The sequence below is a fragment of the Rutilus rutilus genome (genome assembly GCF_951802725.1).
Source record: "Rutilus rutilus genome assembly, chromosome: 21".
NCBI classification, from domain to species: Eukaryota; Metazoa; Chordata; class Actinopteri; order Cypriniformes; family Leuciscidae; genus Rutilus; species Rutilus rutilus.
Window position 1 is genome coordinate 27420257 of NC_140226.1, and position 22798 is coordinate 27443054.

At 37.4% G+C, this 22798-nt stretch overlaps 2 protein-coding genes across 2 annotated transcripts; one reads left to right on the top strand and one right to left on the bottom strand.

The window, feature by feature from the left end:
- Positions 1 to 490: 490 nt before the first annotated feature.
- tmem62 (transmembrane protein 62) lies at positions 491 to 16595 on the top strand. The gene is made up of 14 exons (XM_084393995.1): positions 491 to 904; positions 2556 to 2667; positions 2765 to 2902; positions 5829 to 5874; positions 6079 to 6220; positions 6977 to 7101; positions 7847 to 7969; positions 8143 to 8298; positions 9536 to 9695; positions 10570 to 10683; positions 10907 to 10991; positions 11092 to 11187; positions 11747 to 11865; positions 13810 to 16595. The coding sequence occupies exons 1-14, from the start codon at positions 728 to 730 to the stop codon at positions 14116 to 14118; spliced, it is 1902 nt and encodes a 633-aa protein (XP_084250121.1). The 5' UTR covers positions 491 to 727; the 3' UTR covers positions 14119 to 16595.
- ptgr2 (prostaglandin reductase 2) lies at positions 16584 to 22666 on the bottom strand. The gene is made up of 9 exons (XM_084393996.1): positions 22522 to 22666; positions 22284 to 22402; positions 21539 to 21730; positions 21269 to 21439; positions 20516 to 20725; positions 20305 to 20426; positions 17814 to 17901; positions 17699 to 17738; positions 16584 to 17598 (listed from the first exon to the last, which is right to left on the bottom strand). The coding sequence occupies exons 1-9, from the start codon at positions 22559 to 22561 to the stop codon at positions 17534 to 17536; spliced, it is 1047 nt and encodes a 348-aa protein (XP_084250122.1). The 5' UTR covers positions 22562 to 22666; the 3' UTR covers positions 16584 to 17533.
- Between the last annotated feature and the right edge of the window lie 132 nt (positions 22667 to 22798).

Consider the following 22798-nt stretch of genomic DNA (forward strand, 5'->3'; position numbering starts at 1 on the left):
ATAGTTTTAGTTAACAGTAACAACACTGTCATGAATATCGATTTTATTTGAAATGTAAAAATGTTTTGACGTTATTTTAAAGCTTTCGCTAAGTATATAATGTACAAGAGGCTATTACTACAATATTCATACTTATATTACCTACATTGACCTCCAATGCTGTTTTGACTTCTATGAAGGTGCTCATATAAAAAGAGAGAAACAAGGATTGATTTATGAAAGAAATGAAAATAGCACTTGTAATTTGGTTCTTGTCAGGTTAGACAAAATTTTGTAGCAATAAAATATTTTACATTTTCTATATTAATTTAAATGTATTTATTTAGTTTAATCAAGCTTTTGATGTAGTAAACTTTAATTCATTATTCATATGTAACTCTTCTTATTTTTAATAAAATATAATATTTAAACTGACAATCAACTGTGAACGGCTTAGAAGCAACTTCCGGGCCGAGAAGTATCTTAGCTCCGCCCCCCCTCAGCCATGATCTCTCTTCCATCAGTTTAATTTCTACGGACAGAATTCTTCCACCCGGAAGTTTCCCATTGATGATGTTGGCGATTACAGCGCGCTGATTTGCTCGTCCATTGCGCTTCTGTCGAGCGTTCAGTGAACCGAGTGACCGAGAATGTGAGGCTGTCTGAATTCCCCATTCGCCTCCTTCAGCATGAAGAAGAGAAGCGCGTGACTGTGAAGTGAAGGTGAGAGGAGTGTGATTTCATCAGGATGCTCAGGCTGTTCGCGGCGCTGATGATTGTTGGGCTTCTGCTCGCCTGCTTCACTACCTGGCTGTTTGACAGTTATGACACCGCCTGGCACCCGAAGCGCAGTTTGCACCAGTCCAAGAAGAGCAGCCCACCGTTTCCAAGCGGGCAGCGGGACAATATATTTTGGTTTGTGCAGGTAAGCAGCACCAAGCAGTGAATGAGAGAGGCCATGATAACGTGTCACACTGTCATTAGGCTGTCAATGAGCTGATCATGTGATCGATGGGGGATGGCTTTTATTTTGTGTTCTGTCATAATAATTTATTCTTCGTTCAGGATATTTGTGCGTAAAATTTACATTAATAGGTGATACAGTTTACAGTTATAGGTGTTACAAAAATGAAATGAACAATTAGGCTATTTGTAAAGGACACATATCGCACAATTCCAGTGTAATCAATTAGTATACTGATTTAATATTAATATTAACTTTTCTATTGTCATAAGAAATATTGGGTAGGCCTACAACTCTAGTCTTAAAATTTTCCTCTAATGAAAATTTAGAGGATTTAAAAAATAAATAAATAAATTAGTCTTTGGGATGTGCTGGAGTAGTCTTTACAGAGTGCTGGACTCTTGCATTGTCAATGCAAGATCTTGACCAAAAATTGATGCACCTCTTGATGGAAATAAACGTTGTGATCCCAACCGAGCCTGATGAATCTTGACATTGACATCCTGGAATTATTCAGTGGAATATGACCATGATGTGTCTTACTACATTGTTGTTTAAGAAATGAAAAGCTACACACTAGGGTTAGGGTTAGAAGAACTCTTGCCAAACATATAACATGCTAGAAACATAATAATCACAGCAATAATGATCCAATCATATACTCTTCAAGTCCCCCTGTAGTCAATAATTGTTTCCCTTAAAACGCATCTTTGATCAGCAAAATTACATATTTAAAGGATGTTTCCTTGAATTTTTTGTTGTGTATATTACATTCAGTATTTTTATTGTAATAGAATTACACAATTTCAGTAAAAACAATATGTTAATGCTGGGACACAACTTCAGCGAAAGGCATTTTATAATATTTAATTTATTTTAGAGTAAATTTGTTATATATTTCTTAAGAATAACTGTATTATTCCTCTGTTAACAAACGGTTAGAGCTACAATTTTAGTTTATGTGTCTTTCACATATAAATCACTTGGGGGGGTCCTTTTGGCCCGTTGTCATAGAAAATAGTTCATAATTGGTTCTTCAAAGATGAGTAAGATATGACTCTTTTTATAGGAACAATTTAATAAAATGAAATAGAAGGCTTAATTACTGTGTGTGTCCTCCACACTCCACAACACAGTACTCTAACTCTACCACTTTGTTGGTGTGTATTTTGATTAAACTAAATTTTAAAACATTTCTTTGAGTGTAGACTTTCATAATTTGTTAATGGTCACATCAATTTGTGTCATTGTTTTGTGTTATAAAATAGTATATTTATTTATATGAGATAAAGAGAAAGAGAGAGACCATTTAGCATTATTTTTTTTTTTATCTACTATATGACATCCTGGAAACAAAAAGCATGTCACTCTGATGTGTACAGTGTGGATAAAGCCCTGATGTTATAGTTTGTATGGTTAAACATGAAACCTTCAGCTGTGTACTAACTCACACATAAGAGATGCCTCCTCTAATATGCCAGTGACACTTGTTCTATAAATAGGCAAGTAAGTTTTATGCGTGAGATTTCCAACACCCACTGTTAACTACACACAGGCCTGCATGAAACTCATTATGAACTGTTTTCCAACCCTGCTGATTTCTCTTGTGTAGGTGTCCGACATCCATATCAGTCGTTTCCACGATCCGAGGCGCATTCCAGACTTCGAGAGGTTCTGTACTGACACTATTGATGTGATAAAACCTGATCTTGTGCTGGCCACAGGTGAGCTAAAATAGGTTATTTATACATAGAATTAGATTTTATATGCAACATAACACACATAAACACGCATGTGTCTTTTACTTCGACTATTTAACAGGTGACTTAACAGATGCGAAGACTGAGAGTAAAATGGGCTCTCTTCAACATGAAGTGGAGTGGCAGGCCTACCACAACGTCCTTAAAAGATCACGAGTGCTGGAACGCACAAAATGGATTGACATTCGAGGAAACCATGGTGATTATTTTTTTATTATTTATGATTAAGGATGAAGTTTTGAAAATATCAAGGTTTACCCTAACACTCCAACCTGATCTATTGGACCTGAACCTGAACAACATAACTATTTTACAAGGCGGCGATTTTGTATGAATTCGTACGGTTCATTTCACATCATACGGTTTTTAGAAGAAAAGTAAGCATGAAAGTCCCCTAAACACAACCCTCTCTGGGGTGTAAGCCGATCTTACAAAAAACAATTAATTTGAATTAGCTACCAATTCGACAAAATGTAAAATAGTTACGAATTGCCATGAGATTGTGTTGAATATGCCTGTCTGCCATAGGTTAGTAAAACTGAGAGTTTTGCCCCAAAATCACAGCTGGAGCCACAGTAACAAAGGCCTTGTCCACACTGATACATTCTCGATTGAAAACGCATCTTTTTCTCTCCGTTTTGGCCTTCTGTCCACACTGAGGGTCCGTTTACACGACACTGATTTCAACTAAAAATGGAAAACTTATTATGCGACCGACATTTTGGCGGCCTGAAAACGTAAGCTTTTGAAAACGGGTTTCAAAGTGCATGTTTTTGAAAACGATACCGTTATCGTCTCCATGCAAACTATAAAAACGCAAATTTGTGAGTACGGTGACATCATGCGCATGCAAATTACGTGTTCAGCAAAACACGTCGCAAACTTATTATGCGACAACGCCATTTTGGCGGCCTGAAAACGTAAGTTTTTGAAAACGGGTTTCAAAGTGCATGTTTTTGAAAACGATACCGTTATCGTCTCCATGCAAACTATAAAAATGCTAATTTTTGAGTACGGTGACATCATGCGCATGCAAATTACGTGTTCAGCAAAACACGTCGCAAACTTATTATGCGACAACGCCATTTTGGCGGCCTGAAAACGTAAGCTTTTGAAAACGGGTTTCAAAGTGCATGTTTTTGAAAACGATACCGTTATTGTCTCCGTGCAAACTATAAAAACGCAAATTTGTGAGTACGGTGACATCATGCGCATGCAAATTACGTGTTCAGTCTTTAGGCGCGTAGTGTTTCTTAACAAGCTGACATCGCCAACTACTGGCCTGGCAGCAGAATACAGCGTTTTTAGTCATTTTCGCGGATCCGTGTGAACTGGTTCGTTTTAAAATCGTTTTATCATTGTTGTCGTCTGTTTTAGACTGTACGTGTAATGGCCATTTTGAGTGCGACCTGGACTCAACAGAGAGTGGGGTGGGACATTTTACTAATAAAATGATCGTGCCAGTAGAATAACGTGAGAACTTTATTATGTCTGCTCTCTCAGTATCACCTAGTGAGCTTTTATGCATGCACAGTAATGTGATTTAATTGTTTTCAGATGTTTCAGTGTGGATGTGAAACTTTTGAAAAACGCTAGTGTGGATGGAGAGCATTTTGAATTTTCAAACGTATCCAGAATAAAGGGATAGTTCACCCAAAAATGTTTGTCATCATTTACTCACCCTCATGTTGTTCCAATACTGTATTTTCCATCAACTGTCTGGTTACCAACATTCTTTAAAATATCTTGTTTTGTGTTCAGCAGGACAAAGAAATTCATACACGTTTGGAACAACTTGAGGGTTAGAAATAAAAAAAAGGGGGGGTTGGGGGGGGGTTGGGGGGGTAAACTATCCCTTTAATATAGACGTAGCCGAATGGAGCTTACATACAATCTCAGTGGGATAGGAAAAATATTTTAACATTGCAAAAATGACCCACTTTAGCTTTGCTTTCTATTGTCAGTTGTGTCCAGATTTCATCTTCGACATGTCTGAAGGTTTGGGTGGGAGATCTAAATAAAGATCAGAATTAAGTTTCCTCTTCGCACGTCACTGTTTGTCAGGGACAGTAATTGTACATCTTTGTCCCAGTGTCTGTTGGCAATAAAACAATTAAAGCAAAGACAGCTGGACACTATTATGTCACACTAATGACTTGAAATGAAGCCCAGCTCTATTAAACAGGATATTGCCTGCTTGTTGTGACACAAGAACAAACTTCAGTGGATTAATGACAACTTTGCCATCATGAGGCTGCTTATCATCTTATTACTCTAGTTATCTTGATTTAAAGGGATAGTTTAGCCAAAAATGGAAATTCTGTCATCATTCAGACAGCCTTGTTTTAGTATATATGAATATTTTGGGTTCACTTTTGTTTTTATATTTTTAATTTTAATGTTAAAGTTTTAATCATTTAAAAAAAAAAAAAAAAAGTTTATCTCATTTTATTTGAGCTTTATTTAAATTATCGAAAATGATTTTTTTGGGGGGTTTATAGGTTTAGTTTTAATGAACAATAACAACACTGTTACCCAGCTACTCTTCAAACCCATATGATATTTTATTTGTGTCTGTCATACACAAAAGGAGACAGTATTTAGATGAATGTTCATTCTGCACTTTTCCATAAAACTGATTGCGATAATATACGATAAAATACTCATACACTGCTGAAACTGACTGAAATTTAAGTCTAAATTATACTGTAAGAATTATATTTCGCCATAGTGCTACTGACATATATCCCTTTAAGCTTCTTTTTACAACCAACCAGATGTGACACTTTTAAGTTTGCAAAGACAAGTCAATACTAAAACAGAAAATGCTATGCAGCACAGCAGAATCACAGCCAATCAAAATACATGTTTAATATACAGTATCTGGTATAAGTATATAAATATTAAGGTACAAAAAAGGCATCAGCATCTCTAATGAACTCGCATAGCTCACATATCATTTTTCCCCTATTCACATTATCCCATTTCCCCACAGGTCGTGTAACTGGTATTACATTACGAAAGCTGCCAGACATGTAATAAGAGCTCCATTATCAGTTATTTTGTCCCCACTCTTCTTACATTTCCAGGAAATCTTGACTAACATTCTCTTCTTGTCTCCTCAGATGCCTTTAATATTATTTCTCTGGAGAGCGTGAACAATTATTACAGGTCTGTACAAACATGACAGATGCATAACATAATGGCTATAAAGCTACACAAAGGTTCAGATATTAAAGTCGACATAAAAAAATCCCTTTACTTTTTTAATGCACGTTTAATAGTCATGTGAAATGGCTTTTCCAGTCAGACCAGTTATACAAGATTTACACTGACTTGTCAACCGTTTTATTATATCCTTTCCTGAATACTTAGGAAGTACTCTGCCAATCAGAAAGTTGGATCCTTCCACTACATACACAGAACCCCCTTTGGGAACTACTCGTTCATTTGTGCCGATGCCACTCTGACCCCTGGACCCAAACGGCCCTATAACTTCTTTGGGATTATCAATCAAGTAAGAGATATGTTCATTTTAGCTTTGCTTATGTAAATGTAGAGCTGCACGATTAATCGTTAACAGTTTGTGATCCCGATTCAAACACCCACGCAATCTTATTCCTAAATGACAGCGATTCGGCTATGTCTATTAAACGTTTGACAAGTATGATCACAGCAAACATCTGCCTTTGAGCCAGAGAGAGCAGTTGTCATGTATTGGTATGAACCCGCTCCACAAACAGTCTTTTAACCACACAGTATCATTATTTCTGTTACAAATATCCATATTATCACAGAATTACTGGGATTAAAGTTTATAGTTCTGATATAAACACTGATGTCTATGGAAGTGATCAAAATAGAGCACTCTTTGAAAGTAACATGGCGCTTCAACGACTGTATCAATTACATTGTTACGCCAGTAGGTGGCGACAAGTGACTGTTAAAAATATATTAGTCATTGAATCATTAATTCAAGAGGTTCGTTCAAAAATGCGTAATGAAATGAGTGAGTAATTAATGTTTGAGTGAGTCATTGAATCATTCACCCCGTTTTCTTTTTTATAATTCATACAGATTAATTAAACATTTTAAATAAACTGCAGTAATTAAAATTTTGTCGGAAACTCTAGTACATTACATTATTTTGTTCAGTTGTCTGCTCAGAATCGGCAAAAAAACTCGTGATTATCAATTTTTCCAGAATCGTGCAGCTCTATGTAAACATGGTGACAACTTTCTCTTTGGACTGAAATATGAATGTTCCCCATAGACTCAGATGGACATGTTGGCGACCTTTAGAGAGGAGAGCTTGAGCAGTAACAAGTCCATCTGGTTTGGACATTATACCACATCTACTGTCATCTCCCCCTTCCCAGGAATCCGAGAGCTCATGAGGTTTGGAGAAATCTCACAGTAACTCTGTCATCCAATTCGATTTTTTTTTTTTTTCACTGATATCTGGCACAAATCATATATACTTATGTTGCAGTATGCTTATAAATAGTAAAAATGTTTGAGATATATTTTTTGTTTTATATGATTTGGGTATTTTTGCTTAGCCAAAACTTTGACTAAACAGCATAAGGTTGTCAAATATGATTACAGTTTACAGTTAAACGTTAAATATATTAAAGATGCAGTCCGTAACTCCCCCCCCCCCCCAGAATTTAAATAATATAAGCGACATCATGAATCCATTTTCCAAACCGTGTTTTTGTCTTATCCTGAATCACTACGGTACGCACGCCTATAATAAGTGTTTATATTCAGACTGTTTTAGACTGGTTCAGGTCATACCAGTGTGGAGTAGCCCAGTACCTGCATGACTCGTCATAGACATAAACAGAGAGAAGTAGCTCTGGTTACACTGTTCTTCCGCAAGACACATGCAGTTATGTTTATTAACCGCTAGAGTGCCAAAAGTTACGGACTGCAGCTTTAAATGAAATTTATTCCTGTGATGGTAAAGCTGAATTTTCAGCAGCCACAGTCTTGGCAGGACATTATTGTGTACACAGTACATCGTGTCTTTAGTAAATGCAAGCAAATGGGTAATTGCAGCCTATAAATCCATTCTTTTCAGTGCAAACACATCGTATTCTGTTAAACCTTGGAATTTCATCCGTTGTGTTTTTTACAGTACAGCCGTAGCGTATTTGTGTGGGCACCTACACACACTAGGAGGCTTCATGCCAGTACTGCACAGTCGACATCAAGGAGGCACGATGGAGTTAGAGCTGGGAGACTGGATGGAGAACCGCAGGTAAGTTCACAAAGAACGAGGCCCACACTCAAGGGAATGCCACACGATGTAAATATAGCTGACTGTGTGAACAAGTACAAGAACAACAGCTGATATATGAGGAAGATATTTTGTTGTGCCCTAACTCTTATATAAATAATAAAGGAGTCACATGCAATTCTCCCTTGGTTCAGGTACAGGATATTGGCTTTCGACCATGACCTGCTTAGTTTCTCTGATTTGAGGTTTGAGGACTGGCCAGCTGTGCTGATCACCAATCCCAAAGACGCACAGTACCTTCACCCAGGAGTGGAGCCTCTGGGTCGTATCCACAGTTCCACGCACATCAGGTGTCTCTGTGTGTGTCCTCTTGAACCTTCAAGAACCTTCACCAAATGTTGATTAGAGCTGCACGATAAAATGAGAAGTTTCAAATTGCGATCACGATTCTCCCATGTTTAATGTTAAATGTTAAAGGGTCAGTTAACCCCAAAATTAAAATTTAGTCATTAATTACTCTCATGTTGTTTCAAACCCGTAAGACTTTCGTTCATCTTCAGAACACAAATGAAGATCGTCTTGATGAAATCTGAGAGCTTTCTGTCCCTCCATTGACAGCTACGCAACTACCACTTTGACTCTTCAAAAAGGTCATAAAGAGATAAAGTAAAAGTAATCCATATAAATCGAGCGGTTTAGTCCAATGATCGCTTTAAATGATGAACAGATTGAATTTAGGCTTTTATTCTTATATAAACATTCAACAACCAATGAGGTTCTTTCACGTGTTACTCAGCATGTTTGAGCTTCAGCAAGAACCAATGAGGTTCATTATCATGTGTTACGCAGAACGCTTGAGCTTCTGTTTATGTTTGATTATCAATGTTTATATGTGAATAAAAGCCTAAAATAAATATGTTTATCATATAAAGCAATTGATTATCTTCAAAAAATGTTTTACTAAACCGATCAATTCATATGGATTAGTTTTACTATCTCTTTATGAACCTTTTGAACCGTCAAAGTGGTAGTTGCGAAACTGGAGGGACCGAAATCTCTCAGATTTCATCAAAAAGATGAACGAAATTTTTTCATTAATGAACGAAAGACTTACAGTACGGGTTTGGAGCGACATGTGGGTGAGTAAATGATGACAGATTTGGGTTAATGATTCAATGACTCACTCTTAAAGACTTCACTTGTTTCATTTCTGGATGAATCAACGTTTTTTAACTAATCTCATGAATTTTTTAATGTCACTTGTCGCCACCTACTGGCGTAACGATGTAATTGATACAATTGCTATTTGAATCGCCAAGTTACTTTCAGGTTACTTACTCTTGAATGTTGCAGTGTGATTTGGTCATAGGTTTATTAGACACAGGCGAATTGTTGTTATTATGAGATTGCGCATGTGTTTCGAATCAAGATTACGATCTTTTAACGATTAATCATGCAGCTCTAAACTTATGAAGCATTATTGTCTCTCATCTAAACCTCACACTGTCTTGTCCCATCATACTAAAGATGCCACATTTTGAAGATGCACTTCTTGTTGCTGAATGTGCCATGTGTCGGGTTCTGTAGGGTCCTGGCTTTTTCTGAATCTCCGATCACAGCTGTGTATGTGAGTGTGGATGGAGTTTCACTGGGAAAAGCGGTCAGCGCTGGGGGTCCTTTATATGTGCTGCTCTGGGATCCAACTCTCTACGCTACTGGACTGCACACTATCAGAGTAAAAGTGGAGGTAGGTAATGATTAGGTAATCAACCCTAAGAATGAAACTTTAGGGTGCAACCATTCCCTCAAACCACGCGACTTGAGGAAAGTTTTTATTTTTCTTAACAACTGGACAATCAAATTCTGTCTGGTTGATGATAAATTGAACAAAAATCTGGAGACAATATTATACAGATAGACTTAAGCAACCACTTAGAAAACACAGAATAGCAACAAGCTTAACACCACACAGAAAACCTTAGCAACTGCATAGTAACACCCTGGCAACCACCCAGAACGTCGTAGCAACCTCAAAACAACATGCTTAAACCACTCAGAAACTTCAATCACATAGTAACGCTCTGGTAACCACCCAAAATATCCCAAGCAACTGCAAAGCAACATGCTTAAACCACTTAAAACCTTAGCAACCGCATAGCAACGCTGTGGCAACCACCCAAAATATCCCAGCAACTGCAAAGCAATATGCTTAAACCATTCCAACCTTAGCAACCACATAGCAGTGCTCTGGCAACAACCCTGAACACCCCAGCAACTGCAAAGCAACATGCTTAAACCACTTAAAACCTTAGCAACCGCATAGAAATACCCTGGCAATCAACAAGAACACCCTAGCAACCTAAAGCAACATGCTTAAACCACTCAGAACCTTAGCAACCATATAGCAGTGCCCCGGCAACAACCCAGTACACTTTAGCAACATGCTTAAACCATTCAGAATCAGAACCTTAGCAACCCCCCTAGCAACAAAACTCATGCTGGGGGGTCAGCTAGAATGTTTAAAACTTGCGTGTGAAAGGGTTAAATGTGGAACTGCTGGTATTTTAAGAGAATGGCCCAGTGGGAGCTTTTCTCACCTCTTCTCTGTCTCCCTGTTCCAGGACTCGGCAGGTCGCTCAAAAGTGCGAGAGCAGCACTTCACCCTGGAGGAGGACCTCACCCCCAGCTTTGGCTTCATGCAGTCCTTCATCCTCCTCACAGACCACTACATACTGGTAGGAAAATGCAACAAAATCATGGTGTGGTACTGAAAAATTAATCACATCATACACAAATGAGTCACTCATTCTTTAAATGATCAAAGCTTTAAAAGTGTCATAATTCACATTTTTGGAGATGGATTTTCATAGATTAAGTTTGAAAGTCTGGATCTGGGACAAGAGTACAACAATAAAGGTACTGTTAATGAATATTAAATGCATCTCTGTGTTCCCACAGGCACGGATTGCCTTTGTGGCAATAGTATTACTAAACCTTGGTGGACTTGTACTCTTCAGATATATGCCTGTATCTTCAACAAGAGGTATTTCAGTTGCTTTAGCGTATAACAAATCTTCTGTCCTGTCTTCATAGTGCCAAAGCATAACTGAAATTTCACGCTATAAACTCTTCTAATTTATCAGGGCTGTTTTCTCAAGCCTGGATCTCCCTGCATCTTGTCAGTAAGAGCAACGTGTTCTTCTACTCTCTGCTGCTGTTCAACCTGTGTACAGCATTAGGTAAGTCATTGCCTGGCACCACTTTTACAGTTTTGCACATTGATGGAACATAATGACTTAAACTACCACTGTAGAATGTCTGTGATCATTATTATACAGAAAGAGAGAAGTATTTTTTTTCCATTCAACCATTCAGAAGAGAGAATGAATTATAGATAATGGCATAATTGTTATATTATAGATAACTGCCTCTTAGATTTATAAATGCCTCTAACTAACCCTTGACCTACATAATTCATTTAATTAACTCAAAATAAAAATCTAATAAAATTGTGAAAGTGCCAATTACACTTACACTTGTTTTTTCAAGTGGTTGAGCATCGTAAGCAACAACAGATATATTTTCTTCCACATTATCTTTATTGATTTTAGAAATAAAAAATAAAAAAAAGATATAAATGCATTTCAAAACATTGGTACAATAATATCATGACGTGATGGATGTTAAACCAGGTTACACAGAAAATAGACTATTTGGATCGGGTTCCATACTTTGAAAAACGTGTCCTTGCAATTTCTGTGAAGAAGGAACATTGTGCTTTGTCTGCTGGTTTTTCAGGTCCATGGTTCATTGGGGAAGTCATAGATGGACACAATGGAGCCTGCTTTGCCTTTGGCGTGTTTGTGGATGGGCATTTCCTTGAAGGCAGTCTGACATATGTCGTGGGAGTCATGCAGGTAATTCAGGATTTAGGGTTGGGAAATGAGAACCTGTTCTTTTCAGAAATAACCGGAACCGTACAAAATTAGAAATTGACTGTATGACGCTGAATGTCACAGAATGGGACTGTATAATTAATATATGAAAAAAATATATACTAAAAGACTGCTACTTCAATGTGATGCCTGCATTTTCTGTAATAAATAAATAAATAATGTACTGTACATACTCAAGTTTGTTGTGTTTTCAGCATCTGCTGTCTCACTATACAAGGACATGAAAACATAAACTTATGTTTACATAAACATAAACTTAACTAGCTTTTCACCATTTTATTTGATAAAATGAATGAGAGGCCTTGCTGTATTGTGAACACAATCACAGCTGAAGGGCATTGTTAGGCACAACGCAAAGTACCTTATTGCTTTTTTTTTTAAAGTTTTCGGTTACCGAAAATATATGTATTAATATGTTGCTCTTTTTGAAGCAAAATCATTAAATTCCATCCTTCAACCCGAAAAATAGTCCCTGACAATGACAGTAAACGGCAAGAGAATGTTCCTAGATGTAATGCCTCATCTAATAGACCTCAAGTAAAAACTTTATTTTTTAACACAATATATATTTCCACACACATACATATGCTTAAACCAAAAAATGAAAATGATGTCATTAATTACTCTCATGTCGTTCCGAACCCAATAAGACTTTCGTTCATCTTCGGAACACAAATGAAGATCTTTTTGATGAAATCTGAGAGCTTTCTGTCCCTTCATTGACAGCTACGCAACTACCACTTTGACACTTCAAAAAGTTCATAAAGAGATCGTAAAAATAATATTTTAATGAGACAAGATCACTTCATATGATGAACAGATTTGATTTATGCTTTTATTCTCATATAAAAATTGATCAGATAACATAAACAGAAGCTCAACCGAACCTGCTTGACGCGTGAGAACAAACCTCTTGCAGAAGCTCAAACATGCTGCGGAACACGAGAATGAACCTCATTGGTTCTTGCGGAAGCTCAAACGTGCTGCGTAACACAAGAATGAACCTCATTGGTTCTTGCTGAAGCTCAAACGCGCTGCGTAACACGAGAATGAACCTCATTGGTTCTTGCTGAAGCTCAAACGCGCTGCGTAACACAAGAATGAACCTCATTGGTTCTTGGTGAAGCTCAAACGTGCTGCGTAACACAAGAATGAACCTCATTGGTTCTTGCTGAAGCTCAAACGCACTGCATAACACGAGAATGAACCTCATTGGTTCTTGCTGAAGCTCAAACGCGCTGCGTAACACAAGAATGAACCTCATTGGTTCTTGCTGAAGCTCAAACGCACTGCATAACACGAGAATGAACCTCATTGGTTCTTGCTGAAGCTCAAACGCGCTGTGTAACACGAGAATGAACCTCATTGGTTCTTGCTGAAGCTCAAACACGCTGCGTAACACGAGAATGAACCTCATTGGTTCTCGCACGTCAAGCGAACATGCTTAAGCTTCTGTTTACCACAACTGATGTGTGAGTTGATCTATGTTTATATGCGAGTAAAAAACCTAAATTCAATCTGTTGTTCATCATATAAAGCGATCGTGTCTCTTCAGAAAATCTGGACTAAACCGCTCAATTCATATGGATTAGTTTTACGATCTCTTTATGAACTTTTTGAGGAGTCAAAGTGGTAGTTGCGTAGCTGTCAATGGAGGGACAGAAAGCTCTCAGATTTCATTAAAAAGATCTTCATTTGTGTTTTGAAGATGAACGAAAGTCTTACAGGTTTGGAACGACATAAGGGTGAGTAATTAATGACAGAATTAACTTTTTTGGGTAAACTAACCCTTCAACTCTCAGCATGAGAAAAAGTTTGTTTTCCTAACTCCAACCAGAAACTTTCTTCCAATTCCCGACCCTAACTATAACGGGCGAGTCATAACATGCCGTCTGTCATCCACAGGTGCTTTTCTTCAATATGCCTCTCACTTATTACCTCTGCTGGAGTCTTCACCACAGGTGTCGTGGCACCAACTTCCGCTCACAAATCTGCCGGCCGGGCTGCCGCTGGAGGACTCTGGCCATGCACTTCGGCATGCTGGTCCTCATGATCTGGCAAGCCTATTCTTGCTACTTCCTGCTGGAGACCTACGGGCCACTGGCCTTCTTCCTGTCTCCCGTACGTACCTGGGCCTTTCTCATGGGCCTGCTGTTGGTGTACAAAGCATGGTGGGGAACTCCTCCTCGTTTCAAGACCAACCGGCCATTGTGACGCTGCCAGTTGAAGAGGGGCCTTCACCTGTATCATTGTGACATTGTTTTGTGCCAAGCTCTTCCCTCCTTTCACCACTGTCTTCACGGTCATCAAATTGCCAATCGTTCCCATTACATGTTAGGATAGAGAAAATAGCCTTTAGTTAATATACAAATCCGTTGTGTGGAGCGATGATGTCATCACACATGGATGATGGAGCCACTCAGACACGTTGGTAGTTGTCGTAGCCAGTTCCCACCATTGTGAACCCAAGCAGTGTTGACGTCCTGACAGACGTGTGTGGTTAAGCATACCTATTACTTTGATAATCTGCACATTATGTTCTTGTCAAATTATGTTTGTTTTTATGTGTGAGGAGCAATCAAGAAAGGAATAAGCCTGCCTGATATTCTTAATGATTCTGCACGAAACTGCCACTACACAGAGAGGTCATTTAATATGGATCTTCTCAAACGTTTTTAAAAGCATATATCACACTGTAAAGAGGGGAAGATATCTCTTTCTCAATTTTCTTACACCTGTACACAGTAATATGTAACGGTTAATTCACGTGACGAAGCTGGCCATTATCGCAAATTGTTTCAGACAGAATTGTTTCATACACCACTCCCACCAATGAAAATAATTTCAAGCTTAGCATGTCACCAAGCAACAAACAGATTGGAACTGTGTATGTGAGCATAATGGGATGCTGTTCAGCCAATCAGAACTATAATGACCAGCATTATCCCCACTTATTACATGGCTACTTACCAAAATACCCACATTTTATTATGCTAGGAAAAACTGTACCGTCACACGAGGGGCATGAAATTGCCTGAAATAATGTTAAATTGTGTAGTTTAGTGGTCATTATACAAAAATATTTGACGTAGAATGCCAACATTGACCAGAAGATGTCAGAATTATAGGGTTAGTTCACCAAAAATGAACATTTTATCAATTTCTCCCCCCTTATATTGTTCCAAACCTGTAAGACCTTTGTTTATCTTCGAAACACTAATGAAGATGTTTTTACAGAAGCTCAAGTACAAGAGCAAACCTCATTGGTTTTGAGCTTCCATTGTACATATTTGATGTACGTTGATCGATGTTTATATGTGAATACAAGCCTAAATTACATCTGTTCATATAAAGCGATGGTGATTCATATGGATTTCTTTTAAAATGTCCTTTTTGAGGTTTTTGTGGAATGGCCTTTGAATGGAGGGACAGAAATCATTACAAATATCTTCGTGTTTCAGTGATAAACAAAAGTCTTGTGGGTTCGGAGCGACGTGAGGGCGAGGAATTGATGACAGAATTTAAATTTCTGAGTATGTTTTTGGTATGTAACTCAAAGTAAGCCTCTTCACTGCCAAAATATAATCCACCATCTGCAGTGGAAGATCTTGATTGTTATCTACAATTTACTCAAACCTATTAAACATTCAAATGCATATTCCTAAAAAAGGACTGTTCTCTTAAAAGGAAGAAACCACTATATTTATATAGATGAGCATGAATGTAGAACTTTTTCGCACAATGGTTCGTAGTCACAGTTAATGATTAATACACTAATGGCCACTTAATAATACACATGCCAGACATTTTGGCCTGCTAAAGGGCACGTGCCCATGTAGCACAGAGAATAAAACACTGAACACATGGAAACAATCAAATGTGCACAATTCTGTTACATGTTTATTAGAGAAATGTTAAGCAGCTCTTTTATAGTTGGGTTTTGCGCAGTTGCAAACCACACAAACAACCTAAAGACAATGGCCATTTTGCCCCCATAATCCACTTGACAAGTGACAGAAAGAGCTGTGACAAGAGTTTCTGGTGGATTCACTGTTTTGTCAGGTCACTCAAGGTCTCTTGTTCTCTCTCAGGAAAGTAAAGACTTGAACAATAGGCTGCTCTAGTTTTGTCTTTCAATGACCTGAATGTTATTTTGAAAGAGTTTTGTTGCAGTTTTAAGGCACATTATAGTGAGAATGAACATTTTTGTAGAAGATTCAACATTTACTCAGTACATGTACATCTAGATTTGTGGTGAACCAATAGGACTTTGAATGTCTGATGATGAAATATCTGCTTATATGTGATTTGGTTTTAATTACTGTATTGAATTTTTTACTTATTTTAATGTATGCATCCATTGATATTGTAATGTATATTCCTTCCAGTTGTTCTGCACTGTTTTTATGGGCATTCTCCATTTCTGTGATCATGTGATTTTTGTAGTGTCACTGATGTTGGAAAGTGCTGTTCACAAATATACAAAAACATATATTTTCAGTGAAAGATTAATTCATATTTAATTGTACACATTTTCTTTATTCAGATTTACAGCTGACATGGTTGTTTTTCCACATGAAAATGACCTCAATTTATATGTGTCATATTTCTGCAATCATCTTGCATTGGAATTGATTTATCTGGCTGTATTCATGTACTGTACAACAAAGTAAAGAGGTTTCATATTGTGATTTTCATATTTTGTGGCGTCTTTTTCATGTAAAGGTATCAAAGAGTTTGTAATCTTATTGTCTTAAAAAATATATATATATATTTAATACAATTAATGTACTTGTAAGAGATAAAGCTAACCATTTTCAAACTAGCCATCATCTTGATATCTGGCACATATTCTGTTAAAAAGTTTGTGGTCAGTAAGAATAAAAAAAATAATACTTTTACTCAGCAAGGATGCATTCATTTGATCGAAAGTAACAGTAATTAGTCTTCCAAAAAAATACTGAAACAATTGTATCACAGTTTCCACATTAATATTAAGCAGCACGACTGTTTTCCATATTAAAAATAATAAATATTTCTTGAGCACCAAATCATATTAGAATTATTTCTGAAGACTGGAGTAATGATGCTGAAAATTCTGCTTTGTCATCACAGAAATAAATTACATTTTAAAATATATAAAAGCAGAAAATGGTTACTGTAAATTGTAATAATATTTTACAATATTGCTGTTTTTACTGTATTTTTGATCAAATAAATGCAGCCTTGGTGAGACTGAGACATTGTTACATTTATTTTATGAACAAATTATATACATTTTCAGTGGCAAACCTCAAGCAATCTTTTAATCAAACTTTTGTTAAACAAAACAAAAATCAACTTTAATCAAACAAAATGTTAAACTTTTGATATGTTACTAAAATTAGTTTAAAATGGAAATTTAGAACAAGGCCAATTTTAATTTAAATTAATTTTATTTTAAACTTGTCATTTATCTGAAGCCTTAATCTATAGTGACTTCCAGCACACTTGAAGGGGCAGCCCCACTAAAGCAACATCAAATGTCTTTTCAATAGGGTGCTTCTTAGTAACCTTTGAGTTACCAGTCCAGATTCATAACAACTACACCGCAAAACTCCCACAAGGCCTCCAGATGCAGATGTTTGTGTCAGTCTGAAATTTTGACAACTTGTTTACCTACGTTGCCTCCGGTCATCATGGAGCAGAACGCCTCTGAAATATGCAAGTACAGTATTAATATAATAAAAAAGGACAGCTCATACAATATGTATGCAGAGTACATGAGAAATGAATGACAATAATACACTCTCACCTCCCATGTTTTCTATACCAGTTACAACAGTTTCCAACACCTGTAAAATGAAAAGGAGGAATATGGTGAACAAAAGGTTTGTTATGTTTTGGAAACATGACTGTGGTAGATTTACCTTTATCTGGCCCATCTTTACCCAGTGACTGAGCTGCATAAGACCTTCTTCATGTTTCTCAGAGTAGTTCAATACAACAAATCTCTCCCTGTGAACATATAGTGCGTACAAGTTGGGAATATAAAAATGATATGGCTGTCAAAAACAAAACAGACATTTCTGTGATTAATATTTCCTGTATGATGTGTTAAAAATAACTCAACCGTGACTCTCTGTGAAACACCCGAAAAACACCTTTTTTGTCCGTGCGGATGGTTTTATTGCGCTTCAACGAACATGAAATTGTCAAAATGCCCGTTTTTGTCAAGTATCTTTGTAAGCACAGTCTTAAATGAGTTAAAAAGTTTTAAAGGGACGTAAAGAGTTGGAGAAAAGCAGATTTGTGTCAGATCTGTGTCATGTGCGTCAGGTCTTAAAGTGACAGCAGCCTAATATTCCTGCCGCTGTCTGTCATTAAAGGACAAGTTCGGTATTTTACACTTAAAGCCCTGGTTTCAGATCGTTTCTGATGAAATAGAACGGTTAAGATTGAAATTTGGACACATGCTGCTGGCCCGAGAATTTTCGGTTTCTGTGGTAGCGCACCTCCCCCCCCGCGACTACATAAGACCAAAGCCCGTCTACAGAAAGCCTGTTCACTCCAACGCCCTGTAAGTCCTATTGGTTGTAGTTCCAATCAGAGTTCCACTGGGGGCGCTCGCCATGAGTGCAAAATGAATGGGAGTCAATGGGGCTAGATGGCTAAATTTGTCTCTTTCACCCGACTGCCGTTGAGAAATCTCAGATTTGATTGTAGGTTTTGCAAGTTCAACATGGGTTATAGATCGAAAGTTGAATGAACGAGTACTTATTTCTTTTCGATTTCTTACAGGTTGAGTTGTTGTTGCCCATAACACGCTAGCATTCTGCTAATGACGTCATTGACATTTTGAAAGACTTTTTAAAGCAAATAAGTGACTCTAAAAAATCTAACACCAAGCAATGTGTAATTTCTTTGCATCCCCTTTCGAAAACAACATTCAAATTACTAGACAAAAATGTATATCCTAAGAAGAGTGGATTTTGAGCGGTATAGCTCCATAGACCTCCATTCATTCTGCACTCGTCACGTGAGCGCCCTCATATGGAACAAGAGTGGAACTGCAACCGGAAGTTTATTGAGTGGCACTTCTCCCCTCATTAGACAAGACTACAGAAAGAATACAAACAACCCCATTTCCGTTTCCGGCGGCGGAGTAATACCGTACCTCACAGCACATCCAATACAAGTCAATGGAGTTGGACAAAAACTACGATAAAACCTGTTGGAAAGCATCTTTTGCAGCGATTTTTGTGTGAGCATATCAGTGAACACCCCTGACCACTCGGTGAGTTTCACGGCATGTGTCCAAATTTCAATCTTAACCGTTCTATTTCACCAGAAACGATCTGAAAACAGGGCTTTAAGTGTAAAATACCGAACTTGTCCTTTAAAGAAAATCTCTCACTGCTCTTGATTGGATAACTTTTGTAGAAATAGTCTATATTCAATACAGTGAAGACTGTGCAGTGTTATTTTACATTTGATTACTTTATTAATTTTCTGTACTATTTCTTACCTGAATATTACTGTTAGACCAACCAGAAAATCTTAAAGCAGTGTTTACTTCATTTGTATCTTTATTCTATTGTATTCATTTGTGCCATCACTTGTAATTTGTTTATCTGTTCTTATTTTATTACAGACGTCTGATGTTTGAACTTTATATTAGTTAGGCTAATAGTTTTTTGTTGTGATATTAAAATTGTAACTGAGAATTGTGAAATTTCACTGGTATGTAAAGTGTTGGTCTCATTATTATTATTTATAAAAATACAATGTTATCTGGGTCAAAAAGGTGAAGAAAAAAAAAGATGGCTTTCAATTATACTGTATTATTACATGGCTTGGTTGAATTCTAATGTAGAATGCGGTCTGTTGTTTCTTGATAACAGACCGCTGCGAAGTATAACACACCGTTGCCATGAAAAACAGAGTGTTGCTATGGACGCAGGATTCTAACCGTTGAGACGGAATGGACTATTTTCTTTAGCGGAAGCAATACAATCGTTTTAAAATCAATAAACTCCTTTTTGAATAAATATTTTGTGTCAAATTATTGATTTATTTGGTAGGTAGCCATGTAATAATAAAAATACCGCTTCCGCTTCGCTTCGCGTCGGTGTCCAGATCATTCTGTCGGGGGTTGTATTCGCTATAACAACCGCCTCGCTCTACATTATCCCTTACATGATGAATGCCCATAATTACTCATTTAATTTCCAGAAATTGAGAAAAAAATTGATAAATCACAATTAATTACAGAAAAATGCTTGATTATTATTATTTTATTTTTTTTGTAATAGATTGACAGCACTAGAAAAATTCATACATCAAATTCATATAAAGAAAACCACAAACATACAAAATTATTAGCCAACAAACTAGGTCCTACTAGTTTCTCTCTAATACCTTGTAATGTTGTTGCGACGCAAAGCATCTTGGGTATGCTCACTTAGAGGAGGAGGGTAAGGCACATCCTTATTGTACTGTGAGATTTGGCCGCACAGGATCACATGACCACCGGGATTCATCTACACAGCATGAGAATTGCACTTTAACACAAAAACGACCCTCCGAAATTGACCAAAAAACTGTGAAACACATACTGTGAGCACTGTACCTGTGATATAACAGCATCGCTGATGGGACCGCCTACATTGTCAAAGTATACATCAATGCCTCTGGGGCACTGCTCTCTCAGCGCTGAGCTGATATCTTCAGTTCTGTAGTTTATCCCTGCTGTAAAACCCAGCTCCGTTACCAAAGTCTGGCATTTCTGGTCGGAACCGCAAATGCCCACGACTCTCTCACAACCATCCAATCTGCCAATCTTGAACAACAGAGGGGAGAATTAAAATAACATGGCAAGGACAGAGCAAAAATGATTTAAGTTAACAATGTATTATGCATGAAGCACATAGTGTGACTTATAGCACTCCATATAAAACCAAATTAGGTCTGTTTACATGACACCGTTTTCAACTATATACGGAAATCTTTTTATGCGTCAACGGTGTTTTGGGGGCCTGAAAATGCAAACTTGAAAATGGCTTTCAAAGTGCAAGTTTTAACGATACGTTATCGTCAACAAAACGTGAATTTGTGAAAACGGTGATGTAATGCGTATTACGTGTTCAGTCTATAGGTGTGTACTAGTGTTACTTTACAAAGTGACATCGCCAACTACTGGCCTGGCAGCAGAATACAGAGTTTTTATTTGTTTCATGGATCCACATAACGGGGATCGTTTTGACGATGTCTGTATGCAAAACGACATGCAAAGGAAAAAAAATTAAAATCCTATTTCATAATAACTAAATCTCTATGTTTTAGTAGAGAACAGGCCAGTTTCGTACATACGGTCACACATTACCTGTCCAGCAACTGACCCACAAGCTCCAGCTGCTCCACTGATGACCATTGTCTGGTGAGTTCCTGCAGTCACATGACCCTTCTCTCTCACACCTAACAGAGCAGTGAGGCCAGGCATGCCTACCGCTCCTAGAACATATGACAGGTGTCCATCTACCAACTCTGGGTCAACCTGCAAGAACGAGTACACCACACATCATAAAGCCTCATATCCATATACATCAGAGGTCTATTTGATCAAACTTGATAAACTATTTGATAAACATTACACCTTTTGTAAAAGGCTGCCAGCCATCACATCGTAGGTTTGCCAGTGCCAGTTGAAGGAGGTGACGATATTGCCCACAGATAATGCCTTGTTCTTGCTGGCCTCGACTACACCAACTCCACCTCCATCCACACACTCATCTAATCTCCATGGCAACAGGTAGTCTGCTCCAGTATCATCGTTCATGCGACAGCGCTGAATTGAGTTTGGTGTTGTATTGTTTCATAAATAAGTTAATAAGTTAATGCTTGATGATAATACATTCATTCAGGCTGATATTTGTTGTGAATAATATGCATGTATATATGAGTGCACACCTGTACATACTTGTCTATTTTGTTTGAGTATATATATATATATGAAGACTTCAGATGCAAAAGCCTCTAAGTGTCATCTGAAATTTTCTTCTAAAATGATCATTTTTATCAAGCTTGAATGGCAATGGCAATGAAAATGACCTATTAATTGACATTAAAGTGAAATTATTGACTCTAAACATATGAGCTTGATAAAAATGCTAATTTTAGAAGAAAATTTCAGATGGCACTTAGAGGCTTTTGCATCTGAAGTCTTCATATATACACTCAAACAAAATAGACATGTACAGGTGTGCACTCACACAGAATAGAATAGAATTAACAGGGAATGGAATGAAGAGGTAGGGTATTGTATTTACTTCATGAAAAATCACATATAAATCACAGATATTAAGAAGAAAAAATGAATGAATCAAGGAAGGTCATCTCACCATGTAAGGGTCAACTGAAAGAAAGAGTGTCCGAACTAACACTTGCCCTTCTTTCAACTCGGGGGATTTCCTAATCTCTTCTACACGAAAATTCTCTGGAACCGGATGACCATTTTTTCCTGATCATACATGGAAAACCAATGAACTGGAGACCCTTGCAGCACAGTGACGTCCTGATTAGTGGACTATGTTATTGTTAATTATGTGTAAACTAAGCAAAATCATCAACATGGTTTACCTGGTCGGGAGCGCAACACAACACTTTTAACATTTAACATTTTCTTTATTTTATTACTCAAGGTTTTTAAGACTTATAATGCAACTCTCAAAATCCTGCTCGCAGCGACTGCATTTCTTCCTGATATAATCACATGACACCCAGGCGCTCGTCTGATTGGCTCCAAGATAGTTAAAGGACTGGTCGCATGTGCTGTGATGATGGGAAATCAGACTCACGAATCGGTTCTTTCGAGCAGTTCGTTTCAAAGAACCGGTTCTTTTTATGACTATATGGC

Coding starts and splice junctions, on each gene's coding strand:
- tmem62 (XM_084393995.1), top strand. CDS start 728: ATGCTCAGGCTGTTCGCGGCGCTGATGATTGTTGGGCTTCTGCTCGCC. Junction 7,970..8,142: donor GACTGGATGGAGAACCGCAG/GTAAGTTCACAA, acceptor CCCTTGGTTCAG/GTACAGGATATTGGCTTTCG. Junction 11,866..13,809: donor ATGTCGTGGGAGTCATGCAG/GTAATTCAGGAT, acceptor TGTCATCCACAG/GTGCTTTTCTTCAATATGCC.
- ptgr2 (XM_084393996.1), bottom strand. CDS start 22,561: ATGTTAAATGTTAAAAGTGTTGTGTTGCGCTCCCGACCAG. Junction 21,731..22,283: donor TTTCAGTTGACCCTTACATG/GTGAGATGACCT, acceptor AACTCAATTCAG/CGCTGTCGCATGAACGATGA. Junction 20,726..21,268: donor GTGGGTCAGTTGCTGGACAG/GTAATGTGTGAC, acceptor CTGTTGTTCAAG/ATTGGCAGATTGGATGGTTG.